Source organism: Chaetodon trifascialis, chromosome 20 (genome assembly GCF_039877785.1).
Source record: "Chaetodon trifascialis isolate fChaTrf1 chromosome 20, fChaTrf1.hap1, whole genome shotgun sequence".
Classification (NCBI taxonomy): domain Eukaryota; kingdom Metazoa; phylum Chordata; class Actinopteri; order Chaetodontiformes; family Chaetodontidae; genus Chaetodon; species Chaetodon trifascialis.
The window spans coordinates 2667592-2692751 of NC_092075.1; the positions used below are offsets into that span (position 1 = coordinate 2667592).

The 25160-nt window shown below is 45.2% G+C and overlaps 2 protein-coding genes across 2 annotated transcripts; one reads left to right on the plus strand and one right to left on the minus strand.

Moving 5' to 3' along the window:
- Positions 1–960: 960 nt before the first annotated feature.
- On the plus strand, positions 961–17076 carry marveld2a (MARVEL domain containing 2a). The gene is made up of 17 exons (XM_070989419.1): positions 961–1023; positions 2074–2128; positions 3058–4023; positions 4735–4955; positions 5520–5555; positions 5643–5806; positions 6169–6340; positions 6724–6774; positions 7185–7303; positions 10563–10664; positions 11171–11807; positions 11897–12064; positions 13825–13955; positions 14723–14911; positions 15272–15443; positions 15822–15863; positions 16431–17076. The coding sequence occupies exons 3-17, from the start codon at positions 3075–3077 to the stop codon at positions 16527–16529; spliced, it is 3252 nt and encodes a 1083-aa protein (XP_070845520.1). The 5' UTR covers positions 961–1023; positions 2074–2128; positions 3058–3074; the 3' UTR covers positions 16530–17076.
- ankrd34ba (ankyrin repeat domain 34Ba) lies at positions 16958–23818 on the minus strand. Its single transcript, XM_070989312.1, has 2 exons — positions 23670–23818; positions 16958–19603 (listed from the first exon to the last, which is right to left on the minus strand). The coding sequence occupies exon 2, from the start codon at positions 19555–19557 to the stop codon at positions 17923–17925; it is 1635 nt and encodes a 544-aa protein (XP_070845413.1). The 5' UTR covers positions 19558–19603; positions 23670–23818; the 3' UTR covers positions 16958–17922.
- Positions 23819–25160: the final 1342 nt, after the last annotated feature.

Consider the following 25160-nt stretch of genomic DNA (forward strand, 5'->3'; position numbering starts at 1 on the left):
TTAACGAGCTCGACAACAAATCACTGCTGGTTGAACTAAACGATGCGTCAAACGCTTCGTCAGTCACAGCTGATTATTAAAGAAACACTTTGACAGGACTGATCGATCGACCAGATATGAGGCTGCACCAGCAGCCAGTTAGCTTAGCTTAGCTTAGCTTAGCATGAGGGGTGGAAACCAGCAGGAGCAGCTAGCCTAGCCTGTGTCCAAAAAACGGCCAACCAGCAGCTTTAAAGCTCGCCAGTCAACATGTTTTACCTCGTTTGTTTAATCTGTAGAAGATCAAATGTACCTCTCATTCTTTACCATTCTCATTCTTCCAAACGTGATCAGTTAGAGGAAAATGATGCAAAATCTGCTGATTGATTGATTGATTGATTGATTGATTGATTGATTGATTGATTGATTGATTGATTGATTGATTGATTGATTGATTGATTGATCACTGAGTCCTTAAAACCATCAAATGAACCATTTTTTTGGCATAATGAGTATTTATATTTGACACATCAGTACATTTTGCAGATAATACTCAAGTACTTTTACTTCGGAATGATCTTAAATACATGGACTTTAACTTGGAGTATTTTCATAGTGTAGTACTACTTTTACTTCAGTAAACGATCTGAATATTTGTCCCACCACTCGTTACTTAACCTGTAATAATACATCATCATTTGTTAGTTTATTTATATTGTGGATTAACTGTAAATGTGCAAAGTAACAAGTAACTAAACCTGTACCTTGTACAGTGAGTAAAGTACCTCAGAGCTGTACTGAAGGGCAGTACTTGAGTAAATGTACTTGGTTACTTCCGGCCCAGGTTAGCACAGTCAGGTCGTCAGGTGTTGTCTGCCTCAGGTGAGCTGCTCAGACTCTGTTTGAAAACAGGTAAATTTCCCCTCCCACGGGCTGACGTCACAGGGATGGGCAGGTCACGTGGTCGCGTCCGATGGAAACCTGTGGTTTAATATTACCGAAACGGGAGAAAGAAGAAGAGGAGAAGGAAGAAGAGCGAGCGAGGTGAGCCCACCACAGACCTCTCTTCCATCCTAAAAACAGCAGCTAATCAATGCGCCACGTTAGAAATCGATCAGGAGCCGATTGATCGGTGGAAAGTGAACTTTTGAAGCGGGGAAGGAGCTAAAGTGACCGGTGAGTTCGCTAACAGTGAAGTTTACCTCCGTCACCGTAACGAGCTTCAACTTGACAAAAGTCATTCAGGAGGAGCTTTAACGGACTTACAGCCTGTTTGACGTCCACAAAACGAGCTGAGGATCCGTAAAGACTGAACAGCAGGCAGCTCAGAGCGGGCAGCAGACCTTTCCTGGAGCCAGTGTTTGGCCGTGTGCCCGCTGCAGGTCCGCGGGGAGGAAGCGCTCATGCGAGGCCTCCTTCAGTGCAGCGCTCCGGTGCTGCGGAGGACGCTGCGCCACGACGGAAAGCCGCGGAAAACACGAGAAAACTGCGTGTTATTACAAGAATACTGCGTGTGAATACAAGAAAACTGCGTGTTATTACAGGACAGACTCATGTTATTAAGATAAAACATGTTTTAGTAAACGTTCACATTATTATCATATTTATTTTAATAATATTATCATATTATCATATTATCATAATGCATTGGTACAGACAGAGCCGGCAGCAGTGGAGGAAGAAGTACTCAGATCCTAATACTTAAGTAAAAGTACCAGTACAGTGATGTGAAAGTACTCCAGGAGAAGTAGAAGTCCTGAATCCAGAATCCTGCGATCAATCGATCAGCTAGAAAATCAGTAATCAATGGAGCATTCGGTGCATGTTTACTTTTATTTTCCGGGATGAAAGCTCCTTAATCAATCAATCAATCTGATTATTGATGAACCATTAAAGTCGTTTGTTGCATGTAAAGATTTGCTGCTTTTCACACTTTCATGTCGCTGTGAATTGAATTGATTTGGGTTTTGAGCTTTTAAATAATGAAGTTAAACAATGAAAACGTCACTTTTTCTCCTTGTTGTTGTTGTCTCACACACACGCACACACACACACGCACACACTCACCTGCTCTGCACACCTTTGTCTTCGCAGGTGAGCCGTCGACGCGTGCGTTCATACCAGGTTTGATTGTGACCTGCAGGCCCATGTAAGTGCTGTTGAGTGACTGCGTGTGAAAGGTATCCAGGCTCCGTTATTTTACCTTCTACCTCTCCAGATCACGTCCCCTTAATGAGACGTGCTGATTTGAGGTCCAGAGTGTGTTTTTGTGCTCGATGAGTCGACAGAGTCTGAGCTTCTGATTGGCTCACGGCACAGAAATGCATTCTGGACCGGGCTTGCATGGAGGACGCTGGGTAACGTCTTTTCTCTGGTGTCTTCGGGTGCTTCGCTTTCATTGTTCGGCCACAGCTGCATGAATATTGTCCAGTGTCTCCTGGGTCGGGGACTTGTTTTTGTCTTCTGGTTTTTCCTCTTTCTTCGCCTTCTCAGTGCCGTTGTTGGTCAGAGCTGGTGATCATATGACGAGGTGATTTTGGATGAATCGTCCGTTTTCAGGCAGAAACTCAAACATTTTCTGCAGGTTCTGTTGCTTCTGTCTGACGGGGGAGTTAATGGAAAATCTTTGGATTTTGGACTGTTTTCACTCTGTTTCCTGACATTTTATGCCAAACGATGAATTAAGGAAGCGGATTCATCAATATGGAAATAATCCTGATGTGTGCAGATGATCTAACCCAGAGCTGAAACATGAGTCCAGTCACAGATTATCAGATATAATAGGTTGTTTCCATTATTGATGACCTCTGCTGGTCTGGTCTGGTATTTAAAAGTTCAACCGAACTTCATTTCTAATGTTATGAAGCAACAGATCCTCGTTTTTAACCGCTGGAACCAGCAAATGTTTCGCATTTCTGCTTGAAAAATGACTTCAGTTTCAGTTTCCTGTCGAGGAGCGAAGCTGTGGTTTAATACTGCTGTGTGTGTGTGTGTGTGTGTGTGTGTGTGTGTGTGTGTGTGTGTGTGTGTGTGTGTGTGTGTGTGTGTGTGTGTGTGTGTGTGTGTGCGGACGCTCAGGGACCATCACCATCCTCATGTCCTATGGAGGAGGCTTTTACGGGCGCACTGAGCGCGTCCACCAGGGGCCCCACTATGACCAGGTTCCTCAGGGCTCTTTGCGGCGAACCGACTCCGATGACCTGCGGCCGCTGAGCAACCAGCGAGCGGCTCACCACGCTCAGAGCGCCGACCCCCTCCCTCCTCCGCCTCTGCCGGACCAGCCTCCCGTGGGCCCCGAGTTCGATCCCAGCGGCAGCGAGGCCGACCCGGACCCGGACCACGACCCCGCCCTCGACATCAAGCCGGTCCACCGCTTCATCCCAGACTCGTGGAAGAACTTCTTCAGAGGGAGTAACCACAGCAGTAAGAAGCCCTGGTCCATGTCTGCCTCCTCCTCCTCCAACAACAACAACAACAGCACCACCAAGGGGGTGCGCTGCTCCCCTCCGCACTCTCCCTCCGTCCCTGGATCGTACCGCGACCCTTATGGCGGCTCAAACGGCAGCTACAACTCACGCAAGGAGCTCCTGGAACCGCGGGACGCCCACGAGTCCGTGTCGGGACGCACCTACCACACAGGTCTGACCTACAGCGAGCGGGTGGAGGAGTACCATCAGCGCTACGCCTACATGAAGTCCTGGCCCGGGCTGCTGAGGATTCTGGGATGTGTGGAGCTCCTGCTGGGGGCGGCGGTGTTTGCCTGCGTCTGCGCTTACATCCACAAAGACAACGAGTGGTTCAACATGTTTGGCTACTCGTCTCCTGGACCGGGTATCTACGGCGCCGGCATGAGCGGGAGCTACTACACCGGCCCCAAGACCCCGTTCGTGCTGGTGGTGGCGGGGCTGGCCTGGCTGGTGACGGTCATAGTGCTGGTGCTGGGGATGACCATGTACTACCGCACCATCCTGCTGGACTCCTCCTGGTGGCCTCTGACGGAGTTCACCATAAACCTGGTGCTGGCGGTGCTCTACATGGCGGCAGGTAGAGCTGCAAACACACTCATTCACCCCGCGTCCGCGCAGAGAGCTCGGCTTTATTCACAAGTTAACCGTTAGCAGCCGGTTTAGATCAAGGCTTCGCTGTTTGTTTCCAGAGCAAAAACCCGCAGACTCAGCGGAGACTTAACTTTGGCTTCAGGGCTGCTGCTCCGTCGTCTGAGTCCTCGCCGCCTCGGTGCAGAGCGATGGAAGGGTGGCGACGTCTCATACGTCGGGTGCCAGAGGAAGCAGCTCAGACGCTGTTTGTGCAGCATCCTCGTGATACTGAGCTGTTTTTTGTTTATTAAAACCTGACATGCAGAACAAAAGGACGCGAGGGAAAGAATCATGAGCTGCGTAAAATGATGGTTTCTGTCTTCAAACAGCAGCCAGGCGCTTCGTTTGCTCTCTTCATAACCTCCTGTGTAAACTGACCTTTGAACCTCTTCCTGATGCCGGAGAGTTTGTTGTCAGTGAAACTGATCTGGGAACAGATCTCTTCAGGGCCAAAATGAACAGGAAGAACCTTTAAATCCAGTAAATTTATTGTGTTTGTTCAGTTTCACGCAGCTTTAAACGGCACCACGCTTCAGAGGCAGCTTCAGGTTTACTTCTTCTTCTTCTTCTTCTTCTGTTTTTGAATAGAAAGCATCAGAAATTTGAAAGACAAACATCTTTAACATATCAGACCAAAACGATGCTTTTTGTTTCCCAGGCATCGTCTACGTGCGAGACACGACCCGCGGAGGGCTCTGCTCCTTCCCTGTCTTCAACAATGGCATCAACGGTGCGTTCTGCAGAACCGAGGCCGGCCAGACCGCAGCCATCATCTTCCTCTTCGTCACCATGGTCGTGTATCTGATCGGAGCCATGGTGTGCCTGAAGATGTGGAGGCACGAAGCCGCTCGCAGGCACAGGGAGAGGTACTGCCAGGAGGTAAGACCTCAGCCGGCTGCGGTGTCCTCAGTGTCCTCTGTTTGGTCCTGAGAGGCTGAGGATGTCTTTCACTTTGATGACTGAAAATCAGACTGCAGCTATGAACCGGGACCTTCCACAAGGACTTTTCTTTAAAACCACGCCTGTTCCAGACTGAAATAAAATTCATGACGTGGAAAACTAGATCATCTATATTCCTGCAGGAAGCTCTGTTACATCATGTGTTATTTTTAAAACATGCATCTGACCTCAGTTTGCATGATTGGTCTCTGGCACATGATGCAAAGTGTCGTTAAACTGTAAAACAAAGCGTGAGGCCGAGGCTCACCGACATCTTCCTCGTATGAAGCTGCCTGCTTTGGTGTGTTTGCATTGTGTCTTATGACTCTGCTGTAAAGAGCTCAACGTAAATGAAGCTAATTCATTCATGTGTTCATTTACTAAGCCCACAAACGTCCGTGTGGTGCATATGCAAAGAGACTGTGCAGCCCGTCCAGTGAGTTAGAAACATGATGTCCAGTCTGTGTAATAGATGCTAAATGTTTGTCTGCTCTGTATGCGCAGATGCATCCGTCCGGCCTGCGAGCTGCGCAGTCTTTGGTGAGTGACCTGTGATGCTCTTCATTTCACTCGTGGCTCAAACTGCAGTCACTCAGACGTCCTCTCTGTGTCTCCGTGTCTCTGCAGGTGGTTCCAGATTCGGCTCCTGCAGCCAAAGGTCCAGAACGGGTTCAGGGCTCCTCGGTCGTTCCCATCCAGGCGGCTCCCAAAGCCGTTCCACCGAAGGTTTTGCAGGGAACCATCCCATCAGGACACATCCCCAAACCCGTCATCCTGCCTGACTACATCGCGTGAGTGTTGATCGCTGGCTGCTTCCTCTGTGATTGGTCGGTCTCAGCTGATAACGAAGCCGCACTGAAACAGGCAAACACACCCGAGTTTGTTTGAACAGTCGGCAGCAGATTCAGCGTGAAGGAAAGAAAACATGAATTCTTTCATCTGAGCAGCTGGAACCAGCGAATCTTTGACGCTTTTGACCAGAAATTGAGAATAAATCAATGATTGTGATCGATTCAGCTTTAATTCCTACATTCGATCATGAAATAAACATACGTGTCTTTGACTGCTTTTCATGGTATATTGTATGAAGTAGCGAGTACCTGCAGTACTGCTCGCCGTCACTGAAGCGTGATTCTCCACCTCCTCTCTGCAGGAAGTACCCGACCATCCGGTCCGACGAGGAGCGGGACCAGTACCGAGCCGTGTTCAACGACCAGTACGCAGAGTACAAAGAGCTCCACGCCGAGGTGCAGGCGACCCTCAAGAAGTTTGACGAGATGGACGCCATGATGCGCACGCTGCCCCAGCACCCGTCCAGCCAGATGGTGATTGGTCACTCTCGTCTTTATGCTGAGTCTCTGCAGAGCTGCGGGACCATTTTAACCTCATCATTTATATTAATCTGTAAATATTTATCTGTTTCACACTCGCTCTTGTCGTATATGTTCATATCACATGGTGCAGTGAGTCCATCAGCGTAACCTGAGGACGCCTCTTAGACAGAGACTGATCGCTCATCTGTTGCGCCCGCTCTTGTTGTTGTTCGTTTCCCGTCTGGTAACTTCCTGTGTTTGCACTTCCTGCTTCCTGCTGAACTTCCCCTCCACCCTCACATTCCCCCTCTGCTCCATCCAGGAGGTGGACGTGACAGCATCACTGCGGCTCGTGCTCGTGTTGAGTTTAATATCGTCTCTTTGTCTTTTTCCAGGAGGTCGATCGCATCCACAGAATCCTTCAGGAATACCAGAGGAAGAAAAACGTGAGGCCGCCGTCCGTCCATGCGTTGTCTGTCGTGTTCCTGCTTCGTGGTTCTGTGGCTCTCAGTGGTTCTTACTGAAGACAAATCTTTAAAAGCACTATACTATATATTTCATTTTAGTTTTCAGCAGCTGTTACTCAAACATTTGGAAATAGAGCATCTGCTGGGACTATTTTCAGCGGCGGATTAATCCTCATTTGGTGCTGTATTGAGTGTTTGTGGCAGCAGGACGGTGTGTGTGGAATAAACTCCAGTGTGTGTGTTCATGGTGATGAAGAACGTGTCAACCAGAGCAGCAGCGAGGCTCGCTGACGTGTTTTCAGTAGATTTTTTGGAATGAACAGTTGAAAATAAAGTGCCGTTTTTGCCTGAGAGTAAAACCTTCATCTCATCTTTCCCCTCTGCTCCAGGACCCCACCTTCCTCGAGAAGAAGGAGCGCTGCGAGTACCTGAAGAGCAAACTGTCGCACATCAAACAGAAGATCCAAGAATACGATAAAGTCATGGAGTGGAACGACGGATACAGCTAAACACGGGACTCCACGCCGGGAACGCCGCGAATACAGAACTGTGACTGACAGCGCAGCAGAGCTGGAGATCAGCATGACGTTTAAGCTCCAGTCAGGACCAGACTGGGATTTCCAGCCTGCTGCGTCGGTTAAATCTGTGCAGCAGACGTCTGTCAGCGGTTTGTTTGTGGTTTTAAAGTACAAGCAAAGGGGAAACATGTTTTTACACTACTTACAGGAATAATTTGAGATTTTGTGAAATTCGCTTGTCTGAGAGACGAGGGAATCGAAACCGCTCTGATGTCTGCAGGATAACGATGCAGCTACGTCCGTTAGCCAGGTAGCTTAGCATAGCAGGGGAAGCTCCTAGCCTGCTCCATCCAATGAAAGACAAATTTTAATTGGCATGCATGCATGTTTTTACTGTGTGTTAGGCACAGCCCGGCTAGCTGTTTCCCCTCGTTTCCAGTCTTTATGCTAAGCTAACTGTGTCCCGGCTGCAGCTTTGTGTTCGTTCAGTGGAATCGAGCTCATCGTATCCTCCACAAAGCGCGTTTGTGAACATGTCAAACTGCTCCTTTAAAATGGTCTGAATATGCAAAGAGCTGAACGTACACAGTGTGTGTGTGTGTGTGTGTGTGTGTGTGTGTGTGTGTGTGTGTGTGTGAGAGATACTGTGACTGTGATTGTTTTCGAGGCCTTACCACTGTAATTTCAGAATGACGCTGGTATCCGCTGTGAATGTGGGAGAGACGATGCTGTGTTCCTGCTGTCAGTCGTGATCATTTCACAGCCTCATGTGGACCAATCCTCCTCTTCCTCCTCCTCCTCCTCCTCCTCCTCCTCCTCCTCCTCCTCGCCGTTTCTTGGACTGCTGTGACGATTGTTTGCATTGTTTTAATTGCACACTTTTTTATGTGCGTTAACTGTTTGATAAAAGTCTCAATCTGGATATAAGCATGTCCTGTAGCACTGTTTGTTTGTAATGTCGCATGTTTTGTGTTAACACTGTTCTGCCATTTCATAGATTAAATGTATTTTATAGTCACTGAAATAACCAAAGTGCCTAAATATCTCCATTTTATCTGCTTTACACCACTGGACCTTTGGATTGAATGGAAATGATATCAAGAGCTCTGCGTTCTTCTAATGCCATCGAGTGTAATTGTAAATATGTCGCTGTAAATGTCCGTATTCTTTCATAATTTAAGTGATCAGTTGGTGCTTTCTGTCCTCAGAATACAGTTCTGCTTGTACTGACTGTCTGTGGTCCCACTTTCCTTCGCTCATCAACACTCACACTTCTCTTTTCCTGGAAAAGAGGAAGAAATGCCAGCTGTGCTGTGTGAAACTGAGCAGAATAAAGTAAAATGAAACTCCAGAGAGGAAAAAATGCCTCAGAGCTAAAACCAGCAGAGGAAATGTTCCAAAACATTTCGTGTTCCAGACTTTCAAATGTGAAGATTTGCTGCTTTTCTTCATCTTCATACAATAAAAAAATAAATATTTGTGTTTTGGACTTTTGATGGGACAAAACTTTTAATATTTCACTTTTAGTTCTGAATACTGATATTGATCTGAGTTCAGACTCCCAAACTCAAAAAAATGTAGTAAAAAGGGTTAGGGTTATCAGGAAATAAGATGCCACAATAAATATTTAGTTGAATAACTCAAAAGGAAAATAAAGTGTTAAACTTTAATTTCCAAACCAGTTGGTTAAGAGAATATTTTTCTTCACCATCCATCAGTTAATAAATGAAAACATATTACTTGGTCTGTGCACACGTTAAAAAAGATGTCAATAAATAATATCATCATCATCAACATCATCAATATTATATAACTATATTTAGAACTATATTATTATATTTTCTTTAAATGCTCCAGTTTCATTATACAGAAGTCAGGAGGTGAAATGAAGAAAACCACCAAAATACATTTGCACGTGATTTTAGTGATTTGTGCTCTTGATTTAAAATCATATAATACATTAAAGCTGTTATAGAACAGGACCCTGCAGCAGACTCTTTGTGTTCTCAGAGAAAATAACTTTTAACAGGCAAAAACTAACGAATCCAAACGTTTCAGTTCAAGATAATAAAACTAAAATAGATAAATAAATAAAACCATCAAATCCAGCCGATCCATAGAGGCAGTGCGATGACTAATGAAACTAATGACTGATGAAGGTTACAAGACAACTGAAGTACAAAGTGCGAACAGTTTTATTTCTCCGGACACCTCCCTCTGTGTCAATATTTTATCAACGATATTATTGATCAGTGTATTGACTTATGTTTTTGAGTTGTCTGGTCAGCTTTACTACACTTTGGCACTCTCAGGACGCCGTACTAATGCAGAGAAAAGCCTTCCTGAGGTGTTAAAACACTTTGAGTTCAATACTAAATATGAACTATTTGTGGGTTATTGATTCAGCCTTCAATCAATCCATTGATTGATTAATTCGCTGCTGTTTTCTTTGACAGAATCAGAAAATCACCTGAAAATCCCTGATTGTCCCATTAAATGTCTGTCGTCTTCACTCACTGAAGCATTCAAGGCATTTCTCTGAAGACGGAGGACTTCCGGTGTTGTTCGGTAACGTGACACCTGTGCGGGGGCGGGGCCGTGTTGACGGAGCCCGGAGCTCACCTGGGTGTGGCCTGCTCTGTTTTTATCAGCAGCAGCAGTTTCAGGTGAAACAGTTGGCGCAGAGGAGAGCGACAGGTGAGTCTTCTTTCTGTTTCTGGTTCTGAATCCTGAATAACTTTTTACCTGTGAACAGACAGGTGAGCTGTCGGATTTAAACCACTGATCTCCTCAACAGCATCTCGGCTGCCATGCCGTCAGAATAAAGAGGAAAAATGCGTGAGATTTGCGGGATTATAATGAATGAGACGTGTTGGCTGTCTCTCAAAGTGGAAGAAACAGGAAAATTCAGACTTTATGACTCAAACCTGAAGCGGAGAGACGTTTCTGTCCGGCTGCTGTCAGCTGCTGAAAATGGCCTTTTGAAAGGTCACAGTGGTTTATGGTGGCTGTGCTGTGACTTCCAAATAAAGCCGAAACTATAAATCGACTTATTGATCTGTGAAAAAATAAACAGGAACTTATTCTTTTGTGTGTAATGGATTCATGGCTGAAGTCGTTTCTTAAACTGTGAAACCGTGATGATCATTTTTCACCATGTTTTGATGTTTTATAGACAAATAAACAGCAGATTAATGAAGATAATCATCAGTTTTGAATATGTCTCAATGAGTAAATCCGTCCTAACAGCAGAAGTCTTGCAGATTCTTCTCACAGAGCAGATCCAGCAGATCCAGCAGACATGTCCTCCAGGCCCAACGGGAGTCCACCTCCCTACGAGTCCGATGGATAGTGAGTAAACCTTTGATTTGTTTGCCCATGTGACGATAACACCCTTGATACGGAAGCTCAGGAAGGCCACATTCATGAGAATTTGATTGAAATGTAGCCATTACTGAATTCTTTATGTTGCAAATTTAAATACATTTATTTTATTTTGCTTTGAAAACCGTCTACACGAATTCAGTGTTTCGGGTTTTCAGCTTTAATCCAGTAGGATTGATGGATTCCATTCAGGCTTGATTGGTCAACTTGACTTTCAGCCACTTGAATTTTCTACCTGTAGCTGATCAAAATAGCTCTGAAAATCAAAATTTTAGACTTTTATGTAACTCAGATCTCTTAAAAGTCGACAGAATGTTTTTCAAAGTGAAAAATTTCAGTGTTTTTTTTTAATTCCACCGTTCCGTATTCAGTTGTGTGTAAGATGAGAGTCCTCGTGGCCTTTGCTGAACTCATGTTTTTGACATCTGAAACAGTCTCAGTATGTTTTTCCTGTCTTGTCTCTCTCTTCGCAGTAACGTTCCTCCCCAGCCGGCCTATTCCTACTACCCGGACGACGAGTTCCAGCACTTCTACCGCTGGGCGTCTCCACCGGGCATCCTCAAGATCATGGCCATCATGGTCATCGTGATGTGCGTGGCCATATTTGCTTGTGTTGCCTCCACGCTGGCGTGGGACAACCAGGGAGCTCTGGGTAACTTTGGGGGAGGAGGCTATGGCTATGGCGCCGGCTACGGCGCCGGCTACGGCGCCGGCTACGGCAATGCGTTTGGACCTGGAAACAGCTACGGCTACGGAGGAATTGGAGGGAACTACAATGACCCCCGGAAGGGCAAAGGGTTCATGATTGCCATGGCAGCCATCACCTTCATCGCATCCCTGGCCATCTTCATCATCATCGTGTCTCACCAGAGCCTATCAGAAAGCAGGAGGTTCTACCTAGCTGTGGTGATCATCTGCGCCATCCTAGCGGTGCTAACGCTAATAGCCACCATAGTGTACCTGGTAGCGGTGAACCCCATGGCTCAGTCCTCTGGATCCGGCTACGGCAGCCAGATTGCTGGTCTGTGCGCTCAGTACCAACGACCACAGACTTCAGGGGTGTTCGTCAACCAGTACCTTTACCACTACTGTGTGGTGGAGCCCCAGGAGGTGAACACACTCGCTCGACTTCCTCTTTATTCCTGCCGCCTCTTACCTGCTGTTCTAACGGTGACTCTGCTGCTCATCTCTCCTTTCAGGCCGTCGCCGTGGTGTTCGGCTTCCTGGTCAGCATCGCTCTCATCATCATGCTCGTCTTCGCTCTGAAGACTCGCCAGAAAATCCAAAGCTACGGCAAGAGCAACATTTTGTGGAAGAAAGTGAAGGTCATCGACGAGATGGAGCCGCCGCGGGATGTGGAGGCGTGGGTGAGTGACGGAGGCGTGGAGAGGAAGCGATCAGTCCTTTCATTGATCAGCCATTGCTTGAAAAATACGTCACCTCTGCCATTTTTTTTAAGGTTTTCTGACATTTCACAGACCAAACAGCTTTATTTCGTTCATGTGGTTCTCTTAATCGATTAATGAACCGTTCAGTCTGAAGATGTACCACCTTCCTGAAGCCCATCATGCTTCCAGATTTAATATTCATGTGTCTGGTTTTGATGAGGAAGTGAATAATATAAGACTTCTTCTTCTCCTTTTTCTGATTATTGTGTTCTTTCAGATTGTATCTTACACTCAGCGATGGAAGTTGTGAAGCTCACACTTGGAAATATTTGTCATTTTTGCTCCGTGATTCACTCTAACACTCGCAGAGCTGCCACAGTGATTGGCAGGAAATTCATCTGCGACAGTGTTGATGGTCAAATAATGATTTTAAGGCAGATTTGCCTCACAGTTGCTGCTCCTACAGGAGGATCTGATGCTCGTATTTGGCAGATATGATAGTGTGTGGAATCATATCAGGTGTTTTTCACTACTTTCTGGCACCTTATAGACAAAAAAATGCATCAATGAGAAGAAAAATCATCAGGAGGTGATCGTTATTTGCAGCTTACACTGTCAGATAGTTGCCAGTTATTTAAATGTGGGCAGACTTGTTGATTAAGCAGCTCCAGACCTGAGAGCTGAACCTCAAAGCTTCCCTCAGGTGAGGCGCTTACCTGTGCAGCCTTCGAGTGTGCATCAGCTGAAGTGGTTCAGCCTGTTTGGTTGCTGTCGCTTGTTTATGAGCGGGGGAGGGGAAGTGTGGAGCAAAGAGCGCCTCCTTCCCAGCATGCTTGGTTTCAAGGTGTGGCACAGATGACAGTTTCATGTCGTGTAATCGAAAGAATTAAGAATCCTGCCTGTCAGTTCGAACTTGAGGCTTTATTTCCCGCTGAATCATCCTTTCTGAAGCTATTTTCAGGAGTGTTTTACATATTTGAGTCGCGATGAGGAGGTGACTCATTTTGTTAATAGCTGGAAGTCATGATGACATTCAGAACAGCAAAAGTCCTCTCAGCTGAGTTCACTGCAGCGATGAAGAGGAAGAACAGGTCGGACCAGAGCTCTAAACGTGAAACCCACCAGTCAGCAGAGGAGCAACATGATACTGGGAACCAGAGGCATTTCTTTCACTGGAGCTTGTGGGATTCTGTCTGTGTTTCTGCAGCCACCTGCAGCACAGACATGCTGTTTTGGAGGCGTGCAGCAGGGCGTAGCTTGATTAGGTCTCACATTTTCGAGGACAAGTCCATGCAGGCTTATCATACCAGAGCTGGAAGAGATCCAGCAGGTTTGTTTGGAGGGAGTCGCCCGTCGACTTACTCTGCATTATTTGTGTGCAGCTGTATCTTATACAAGGATCAGATTTCTGTTGTGGTACAACAGATATTGGAAGTCATATGTTTTAGTGCTGCAGCTAAACATTATTTTCATTACTGATGGATAGTTTGGTCTATGAAATGTGGGAAAATGGTGGAAATTGTCTTTTAAGTTCTTAAACGTCTTGTTTTGTCCGACCAACAATTGAAAACCCAAACAGTTTACCAGCATGTCTGACAAAGAGAAGCCTCACAGTACCTGGAACCAGCAAATATTTGGCATTTTTACTTTAAAATTTGATTATAGAAATAGCTGCCAGCTAATCTGCTTGCAGCTCTAACACACTCGAGTGCTAAATGTGTGTGAATTACCTCCCAAAGGTGAACGATGTGTCCGCTGCCCCTGAAGTGCTCCCGATGTCAGACTACCCCGAGAAGCTGAGGGGCTCCAGGAGTCACCTGGACGACGAAAGCACAAACTACGACAAACCCCCCTACAGCTACACGCTGCCGTGAGTATTCTGAGCGCAGCTGCTACTGTGATGAACTGCAGTGACGGTGTGTACTGTGTGTACTGTGTGTACTGTGTGTACTGTGTATCAGTGCACAGCAGATGGCAGCAGAGAGAGTTACACTCAGGAAACACAGGTTTATTTGGAGTCAGTGTTCTCTCTCTTTTAGCTGATTTTGGGTCCATTAGTGTACAGGACATGCTGTATGGAGTTGTAATTTGGAGAGGCGGCACAGCTTTCGGCTGATCTTCGGATCGCTGCTGTCAGAGAACTTGCTGGAACTTGTTGTCATGCAGAAATGTGGAGCAGGTTATTATGCGTTTTTCTATAAGGAGAAGACGGATACCAGGAGAGTTCAGCAGACTGTTTTTTGTTTTAAGTTTATTCTCATGCCGTCATTAATGTTCCCAGTTTCATTAAGAAATTCATGAATCACTTTTTCCTGCATCACTGGAATGAAGTGACATACTTTTGTGCTGATTAGGGAACAAAGTACAATGAGGGGAAACAGGAAGTCATTGTTGGCCTGTTTAATCATCCGAGATGAACCGCCGATCATAAATCACCGTATCTGTGTTTTACTTCCTGCTGCGTCTCATCAGGAAGTGAAGAGAGGGCAGATCTGCCAGACATACAGCAGTTTTTTGCAGAATTTATTTTGCCTTTGGGTAAAATTACGATCATTGTGAGGTCTTCCTCGTGTCAGTAATGAATTGGTTCTGTTGAATTAATCTAATATTAATCCTGTGGCTGCTGCTGCCCCCCAGGCCTGCAGTGGAAGAGCACCTGCCTTTGCGGAACGGGGCGCCAACCTACAGCACCAACTCGGAGGTGGCCAGCTCGGCCGGAAGGCCCAAAAAGAGACGTGCAGGCCGGCCGCGTCGCGCTGACGGACAAGACTACGACACCGACTATAACTCGTCAGGAGACGAGCTGGACGACAACGACTTTGACAGGTGGGGGGAAGTGAAAGACGCACATCTCAGCTGCAGTAGGAATACCACAGTGAAAATACTCTATTACAAGTTTACAGTTAAAAGCTCAGAAGTATCAGAAGTATTTAACATATTACTGAATAATTATCTCCTATGCATCAACATGTAGGCAGCGTTCAAAGTGGAGCTGATTTGGAATATTTTCTGACGACCACATTGTGTTTTGCATTGTGGAAAAATATTAATTAGTTAAAAGTCTTTTTCACAAAATCATTTATTTCAGCGTGTTTCTGACAGAAAAGGAACGCTGCTTTAGAGTCCAGAAAGATTCATAAAGAGGTGTTCTTTCTGATTTCTCTTTGTCCTCTCGTGTTTCTACAGTGAATTTCCTCCCATAGCAAACGAGCAGGAGCGCAGCGACTACAAGCGTGAGTTTGACCGCGAACACCAGGAGTACAAAGACCTGCAGGCGGAGCTGGACGCCCTCAATAAGAACCTGTCCCAGGTGGACAGAGAGCTGGACGATCTGCAGGAGGGCAGCCCACAGTACCTGGTGAGAGCGAAGTGAAAGGAGCTGTTTGTACAGAGGATGATCAGCCTCAGCTCCACAGAGCATTTCAGCATCTTCAACTCATTATTTTGGTTTTACGGCCCACAAATAAGCAGCTGAAGAGCTGGTGGAGACCAAAAACAGAGCTAAAAGAGAGAATCAATGAGTCCAAATTAATGATTGTGTCTCCAATCACAACTTTATTAGGCGACAATATGTTACGCTTATTCTTCTCACCCCAAAGTGGCCAAAAGTTTTAAGTTTTAAAGATAAAAATATAATCTCTTTAAAGATAAAAAATATTGTAAAATGTGAGATTTTGATGTTCCACTTCCATGCTGAACTGTGTGTCTGATAAACTGTCGATGCTTTCTTTAACAGGATGCTTTGGATGAATACAACAGGCTGAAGAACATGAAAAAGGTTAGTGGAAGAAGTACTCAGTCCTTTTCTTAACTTCAAGTAGAAATACAGTGTAAAAATACTCTTTTACTAGTAGAAGTCCTGCATTCAAAAACTTAATTAAGTACAAATCAGCAGTATCAGCATCAAAATATACTTAAATTACTGGAAGTCAAAGTGCTCATTTTTCCGAATAATGTTTATTATTGTATTATAATTATTGATGCATTATTGTGTTCATCACTTTCAGCTGGTAAAGGTTAAAGCTGTTTTTTTACTTTAAATACTGCTGAGTAACTTCAATATTCCCCCGGTATCAATAAAGTTGATCTTTTCTTACCTGTAATGTGTAAATTTATCATATTTATCAGTTTCTTTGCTGATTAATAATACAACACATAGTCAAGGTATCAGATAAATGAAGTGGAGTGAACGTATAAAGTAACAGAGGATGGAAATACCCACCTTAAGTAAAAGTACCTCATTGCAGTACTTGAGTAAATATACTCACTTTCCAGCACATTATTTTTAACTCGTACTCGTTGCGTCTTATTTTTTGTGCTCATGAACTTCTCGTCATCGCCGCAGACTCCAGATTACCAGGTGAAGAAGCGCAGGTGTAAATACCTGAAGTCCAAACTGAACCACATCAAGAAGATGGTCAGCGACTACGACCGCAGGGCCTGAGCAGCTCCACCAGGATCCGACGCCTGTCCAACAGGTGACGGAGGGGACTCAATCTGATTGGCTGCTGTGTGAGGCTGACGCGACAGACTGTAGAAAAGGAAGCAGCCCGTCTGAGCTGATGAGACACATGGCAAAGAAAACAACGTCTGTTTTGTATTGTACCTCTGTTTGTATTTCACTGCCACAGACGCTGTTAGATGTATTTATTTTGCGATCTGAAATCGTTCAGGAGTTGAGCCACTCGGTCGTGGAGTGAATACACGTTGATGCGTAACCCCGTTTGTTTTTAATAGCTCTTTCTACAATGACACGAAACGCTTGTATTTTACCATCTTTTAATCCTCCTTTTTAATATAAGCATGTAAATATGTGGGAATCACTGATGTTTTTAATGTTTTTAGCAGTTTATTGAAGTAAGTTCTCGTGTGTGTTCTGGTGTGTTTCTTTATCAATTGTATAACGGACAAACACCTTCAAATGTGCTTTTACAAAGTGAATCCATTACGTTGTGATGCCTTTTTATTATAATAAATTCATTTATTACACAATCTTGTTGCTGTTCTTACACAGTAAACATTGTGGCTGACATTGAATTTTCACAGACGTGTATTTGGGACTCGACTTGTGCAAATAATGAGCGTTAAAAACAATTAACAATAAAAAATGCTGAACCTCTCTGAGTGCAGCATCTTTCAAAACCTTCTGATGGCAGGACGTAGAAAATGAAGCAGTGTTGTTGATGTCTTCCACAGTGACTTTTTGATATTACCACTGGGGGGCGCCAGTGCCAGAGACTGTAAAATCATGCAGATAGTGTCTTTAAAGCTGCACTAATCAATGTTTATTATAGTAACAATGGATCAAATGGTCATGATAATGTCAAATGAATCCACAGAGAATTACCAACCCCTTGATTTCGCTCTTTAGCTTTAGCTTACTGTAGCTTGTCAACCTGAATTCTGCTCTCATCAACCCTGTTTTCCGTGTCCGTATGTGTCCAGCATGGCACTGAGTAAACTCAGCAGAGACTAGCTGGAGGAACATTTAGCAGCTGAAGAGTATTTTTCTTAGGAGACCAGAGTCGTAAACTGTTTGTCGACATGTTATCTGAAAGGACTTAATATGGTGAGACTGTATCAGATGTTGTGTTGTCAGTTTGCTCTGCTGCCCCCAAGTGGCCAAAACCTCTTAAAGCAGCTTTAAGGAGGTGTAAAACACACTCACACATTGAAGCTACATGCACAGTGACAACACACAGCACACCAAAGCAGAGGAAGGTACCTGCAGATTTCATGTTACATCAATGAAGATATTCTGTTTTCTTCTTTGGTTGCATCACATCACACGACAAAACATTTCACACTGAAACACACTAATGAACTTCTCTTGAATTTCAAGCTGTGGTTTTGAACTGTTCAGTCTGGATCGAGTGTCTCCTCAGCAGCATCCTCCTTGTTAGCTCTTTGGGATGCCCAGGAGGTGCAGAGGGAAGGAACGCTTTTAGGCCAGGATCTTTCTCACAGAAACTACCTCCAGCACTGGAGCTATAAACATTAAGGACGGGGGAGTTGGCAGAGTTGAGGGTCAGAGGTGGCAGAGATCTAGGTCGGGCCTGGGAGCTGTGGTCCAGCAAGAAGGCTCCAGACCCTCTGCGTTCGAACCCCGACAGAACTCTCCTGTTTGGGCCTGAGGTCAATGGTGACTCTCTGGAGCCCAGAGTGCTGGAGCAGCGCAGCGGTGCCAGCCTCTTACCATCTGTAAGGTCTCTTACTCTCTGCTGGGAGTCCTCAGGGAGATGCTGGACGTCCACAGCTAGCTGGGGGTCAGAGCTGTAGATGTCTGCCCCAAGCTTGCGTCTCTGGATTATATTATGAAGGCTGGACGAAGCCATGCTGTGAAGTGGTGGGCCAAGATTTTTGCCACCAGGAAAGGAGGAAGAGGAGGTGATTGAATCTGTTCCGAGGTTTGCAGAATGGAGGTTAGGGTGGGAGGCAGAGTGGGATGATAGGAGACCTGGCAAGGACATCTTTTGTCCTGCGTGTTTGACACATTCGTTCTTTTCATTTCCCTCTCGTTCTTTGTCCCTTGCCAGTCTTCCTTCATGCCATTTGAAGGTGCCAGTTGTGCTGCTGTCCCCATCCAGTTTGGGAATTCTGAGACAGAGGTCCTCAGTTTGGTCCAGGTCTTCGCTGTTTTCTTGAGACGAGGCTATGTGAGGCTGCTGGGCGAGCAGAGACGCTGGGATCTTTAACCAGGGCTCAGAGTTCAACCTCAGGAGGTGCTGCTGCAGTCCGTAAGGCGCCGCCTGGCCCAGCCTTTGGAGCCTCGACGGGGAACATGGATGTGAGTTTACACCACAGGACTGGGCTTCTTTAAAGGAGAATACAGGCTTTGGGGGACGTAAGGAAGAGGAGGTGCACTGAGGGGAGGTGATAAGCTGAATTTCAGAGGGAGATGCAGGAGCTGCTGATGTTGTTTTGTCCGTCTGATCAATAGGACTGAGAGGAGGCATGCTGAGGTACTGCTTGGCTTGCAGTTTCCCACATGGAAATTTGTCTGTGGTTATGATGATCACCTCCTTCCCCTTAGCCTTGCATGTGTCGAGCAACAGCTTCAGAACCTTCCAGTCTCCTGCCATGACTGCGTAGACCAGCGCTGACGTCCCAGACTGATCCTCCAGGCTAATGTCCGCCCCACTGGCCAGGAGCAGAGACACCACCTCAGTGCCGGCCTGCTCCCGGCAGGCGTGCATCAGTGCAGAGCGACCGTCCTTGTCCTGGATGTTGGGGTCTGCTCCTTTCTCCAGAAGAAACTGGACCAGCTTGTCCCTGCTGGCGCTCTGGGCGTCAATATGCTGGGTCCTGCAGGCCACCATCAGGGGCGTCTGGCCTTGGCTGTCGCTCTCATTGATGTAAGCGCCTCCCTCCAGGAGCAGTCGCGTCAGTCGCAGACGACGGAGGAAGACCGCTCTTAGCAAGGGGTTACCGGAATCCATAGCTACCCCGGGATTACAGCCTTCTCCCTCCATCCCTCTTGGTCCCTGCTGGCAGTTTTGGAGACAGTAGGACAGGTTTCTGTGGAAAACACAGATACTTTTAAAATTCTGCATAAGAAAATCAACCTTTGAAAAGTTCTATATCAGGCAAACGTGTATACTCAGGTCAAACACAACAGCTTCCTTTCCTACTTATTATTCTCTTTTTTCCACGTGTTATCTCCTGTCTTTGTTCTTTTTGCTTTCTTTTCCTTTGCTAAATTTCTTCTGCATGTTTACTCAATTTAAGTCCACTGCCATTCTGGGGTGGCTGATGATGACGCCAGCAATGACAACAGGAGTTGAGGGTGCTTGTCTGGTGCCAGTGCCCGTGAGATGCTACTAAGCTCAGCAGGGCTAGCTTAGCCAGGCAAGCTAACTTGGCTAAATTAGCCTGTGCCATACCAAAGCCATGTCTTTGAGATTCTAGCCTTCTGGTAGCACAAGTAGCAGCAGGTAGATGTTAGCCTGACATTGTTAGCTTGCTCTGGAGGGCTGTGTTGAGTGTGTGGACTGTTTCAGACCTTTTTCCTTTTTTGACCCTTTATCTGCCTGTTACACAATATGCATTGTTTGTGCATGAATGTTTTTTCCTTAAAAAGAAATATGAATCTGCCTCATACACACAAACACAAACGAAAATCCCATGTCCTCTCCTAAATCACACGCACACACCCATACTGTACATGAATTTCTGCTGTGCATCAACCAATTCTGATATTGCTTCAGTTTCAAAACAAATGAATTTTGATTCAAATAAAAAATATGCTCTATATTCCGTTTTCTTTACCAATAAATCTACTTGTATGTGAATTTGGGGTTTGGGAAAGCAGAACATATGGAGCTCTTGTCCTTTTTGCTTGCATATTGGATCCATTCAGCGGCTCCTTTTCATGCGCTCATCCTCCGCAGCACAAGCAGAGGCAACCACTTTCTATCAGCCTTTGTACTGTTTGTCCTTGCTTCTCTCTATTAGGCCACATAAGGTGGCAGTTAGCAGTGTCTCAGACAGTGACATGACATTTTCCTGCATGAGTCACAGCTCATGAAACTGAAGCACGGCGAGGATTTACATCTGAAAAGGAAAGGTATTATTTTGTATGTTGCAGCGGTATGCAAAGTAGTCGCTTGTGCGTTCGTGTGGGGGCATAACTATATCTGCTGCAGCAACCAAAATGGTGCCGTAATGACGACGAATTACACTCTGAACACGAAGTATCATAAGAAGAGTTGTAGCCATCTTTGTCTCAACTCAAGTCTGAAAAACACATCTTTTGGGAGGGTTTTTAAAATGATTCAAAAGCTAGAAAAATACAATATAATATAAAATACTCAGTTTTTCACGTCAATCAAACATTACACAGACAGATCATGTCTACAATATGTCCGACTATACATGTTGAAATGCATCCTATACTGTACGTCTGCATGTTACTTCATTACATGTGTGGCCTTCAGTCCGCACTGGCTGAAATCACGTGATGATCACTGGCCTGCATCACTCAGCATGTATTTATAGCACGTGTTGCTATTAGCAATGCTTCAGTTTCCACCTGGTAATAAATGACAAAACACACAGCTTTATGTTTTTTAACCAGCATCTGTTCTCCAGTACATCTGATTTAAAGGAAAAACAATAAGGTTAAAGTGATATTCTGTTTTTTTTGTCCGTAAATTTGATAAATAAAAGATCAAAACAAACAACAAATTAATTGTACAAACAAGAACTGAGCCATAGAGCTCCATTTTTGTCCAAAAACTACACACACACTTATTTATTCTGACTCACAAACGGCAAATGTGGATTTATCCGCCACTGAAACTAGTCCCAATCAAATGCACTGTTTCCCCCGTTTGTTTGATAAAAACTACAGTGAGCAGCTGTTTTGGGAAATTATGGAGCCTTTTAAAATTAATGAGTGTTGTTTTGCTGCACACACCCAGCAGTGATGTCACTGTGTACCAATGCTGCGTCACCTTGAAAATCAGACCTGGCAATGATGTCACACCTGAGCTGTTCAAGCACAAGAAGTCAGAAAACCAAGATGGCCGCCTCCAGGTAAACCTCTGCTGTGCCTGCTCTGACCACTTCTAGCCAGTTTAGCCACCATTAGCCGTCGTTAGCAAAACAAGTTGATGACAACGCAGCAGTAACTGATTGTACTGAGACCCACATAAGACAGGAGCGCTGACACTCACACACAGATTACTACAGCTTTCAGTCCCGCGTGAAGCAGCCATCTTGGATTTTGAGCTTGGTGTTGGTAAAATTCTTCCAACTTTCTGAGTCAGAAATCCGACCTCTAGGTAAAAAATTCCTACTTCCCAGTTCAAATGGAACGCACCACGAGACTGACACCCTCTGGAGTGCACGTCTACACCACTGCAGCAAGGTAAAATTATTTTTATGTTCAGTATGGGTAAAAGTATGCCAGCTCAAAACACTTTTAAAACACAAGGCAGCATTCACCCATTCACACACACATTCACTCAGCGATGTTTTGGACCGCAGGGACCAGGCATCCAATGATCAATCACGCCTGGCCTTGAGACGTTCTGCCATGTTTGCAGCCGTCCGTCCTCGGTCAGGCGCTCTGGCTTCTTCTGCTTCTTCCTGCAGCTCCGTCAGCAGTGACTACAAACTGAGCTCTTTGCACACATGTCCAAGACAAAACACCACCTGCACCGTGTTTGACAGATGACGTGGAGGTGGTGTGCATTCGGTCATGCTGTTGCCGTCTTTGAGCTGCAGTCACTGAAACACTTTGGTTGTGTCTTGGTAAACTCTGCTGCATTCTTGTCTTTTTGGTCAAAATTTTCACTCATCCTGTGTCACGCCTCAACATTTACTTCATGTATTTGGATAAAACTCAAATGTTCGTCGTTCACAGAGGATGAATCTCACGCTGTCGAATGGATTCATGCATTCACGTTCCCCTCAGGATGAATTGTTTTAAGTTATGTGATTTCCACATAGCGTCATCCAGAGAGGTTCTTCTTCTGTGCTTTTCCTCATCAGTGCATCTCACCTCGTAACAGTGAACCAAGCAGTTTTAGATACTACAAAAACTCCATTCCAGGTAAAAGTGCTGCATTCAAAACTGTACTTTTGCAAAAAAATTCTGACATTTTATCACCAAACTTAACTTAAAGCATACATGTAATCTAACCCACATTACTGATGCATGTCAACAGCGGTTTAATGCTGCAGTTGTTTGAGGTGGAACAGATTAGAGCTGTTTCATTCAGTATTTGTTTAGGTTTTAAAATACTACTCTGCAAAGTAAATGTCAGATAAATGCAGTGCAGTAAAAATATAATGCTTCCCTCTTGTTGGGAGGAGATGAGCATAAAATGTGAATACTCAGGTAAAATACGACAGAATTGATTTCAGCTCTTCTCCTGTTTTTGCTCTAATTTATTTATTCTAATTTTCCTGCTGGGAAACAAGAACAGACTCTAACGCAAATGTCAGATCTGGAATCAGCCCTGTGGTCGATATTCAATGCATGAAGTAACCGTGACAGAAAACACATTCAGGTGTACTTTGGTTCGGCTCTGCTGACATGTGGTACTGCATGATTAAAAACACTCTGTCCTCCACACTAACACTTAAAAGCTGCACCGCACACACACACACACACACACACACACACACACACACACACACACACACACACCACACTTGTGCAGTATGATGCAGTGTTTGGTTTGCACCCTGCCTGCAGACTGCGAACCTGCTGAGGATACCGAACTCCACTTCACCTGAACAAGCTCAGCTCAACACTCATCCTCTATAAGAGCCCGCTGACATCACTCTGCGTGTGTGTGTGTGTGTGTGTGTGTGCATGTATGCTCATTGCCAGCGTGTGTTAGGGTGCACATGTCAGAGCTGTGTAACACTCTCTCCAAGACACAAAATGTGTTAGAAATGATTAAAAACAGCACAATGCATCAGGGTTAAATATCACTTCTTCAGCCACCACAAAGCTTAAAAGCATCCATGTGTTCAGAGTTAGAAACCAAAAAGATGAGCGACGATAAGAAAAACGAGAGTTGAAGAAATGTTGGTGATAAATTTCCTGCTGTGCGTCTGCACTACTCACCGGCCGTCAGCTGCGATCAGTCCTCTCTTGCAGACATTTACTCCCCTGTTGCAGATCTACGACTGACGTCCTCTGTGACCAGGCAGTGTGGAGTAGATGTGTGTGTGTGTGTGTGTGTGTGTGTGTGTGTGTGTGTGTGTGTGTGTGTGTGTGTGTGGCAGTGAATCAGAGGAGGCAGAAGCTGCAGCAGTCAAGGTTTTTCAGATTGTGTTCGCTCCTCAGACAAAGTATGTGTGTGTGTGTGTGTGAGAGAGAGAGTGATCCAGGCTTGTCGTCAGGCAGGTCTCAGAAACAGTTAATCCATCATCATCATCATCATCATCATCATCAGCAGCAGCAGCAGCAGCAGCAGCAGCAGCAGCAGCCGAGCTGTGGAGGGTTAAAGAGACGTAGAACAGGAAGGTTGACAGAAGAAGCACAAGGTGAGGCACTATGGCAACCCAGCGCCTCATTTGTCTTTCCATTAAAGGTCTGATTCAGCAAAGGCCTGTTCGCTGTGAAGCCGCCTCTCAGGACTTTCTTTGGTTATCAGGCGCAGAAAGGAAAATTATTTCGTCCACCTTATCAATGACATCCCCATGACAACCATCAAGGATGCCGAGTGACGGCACATGTTGTAACTGTGCTTCGTGTCTGTGTGGGAGTGTGTGTGCACCTGTGTGTGAATGAGATCCTGCGCGTGTGCTTCGCATGCACAGGGTTTAATTGCTGCAGTATCAATCATCACTTTGTTAGTCCGAGCAGAGCAGACATCAGATCATGGAAGTGAACTGAACCTGACGGATGATCTTTAATTAAACTGCAGGAATGAAATGCTTTGGTGCATGATTAAAAAACAGTGTTCCTCGTCTCGTCTGTCCAGACTGTCTCTAACCCAGCTGTTAACTGTCCACACCATGAAACGGGGTTTCCATCACTTTTCTGTAGCCATAGAAACACTGACTTCACGGCGCAGTTCATACGTCCACCACAAGATGTCAGCGTCGGACAGTGTGATGTCCATGACGGAAGGTTTGCCTGAGTGGCCAGTTTATTAGGTACACCTCGGTAAACCTGCTACAGTCTAATACGACAGTCCAGCACTGAATCCTCCTTCATGAAGGTTCAAACTGCTGCAGTTCATTCAACCGTGTGCTCATTTGTAAACATTGTGAACATTTGTTTATCATTTTGTCAAAGGCACTACTGTAGGTGTTATCACCTGTTACCTCTGATGGAATGTAACTAAGTACATTTACTCAAATGCTATACTTAAATACAATTTTGGGGTACTTTTATCCTGTTTTACACATTTCTTCCACTCAGAGGGAAACATTGTACTTTTTAACCATTACATTTGTCTGTCATCTTTAGTCATTTGTTACTTTTCATGTTATGATTAAAAACAATAATAACATTATGCGAGTTGGGACTCCTTGTCATGTTTCAGATGTCTATGAGTTGTTTTTTCTTCTTCTTTGGCCATTTTTGCCAGACAGGAAATGGAGGAAT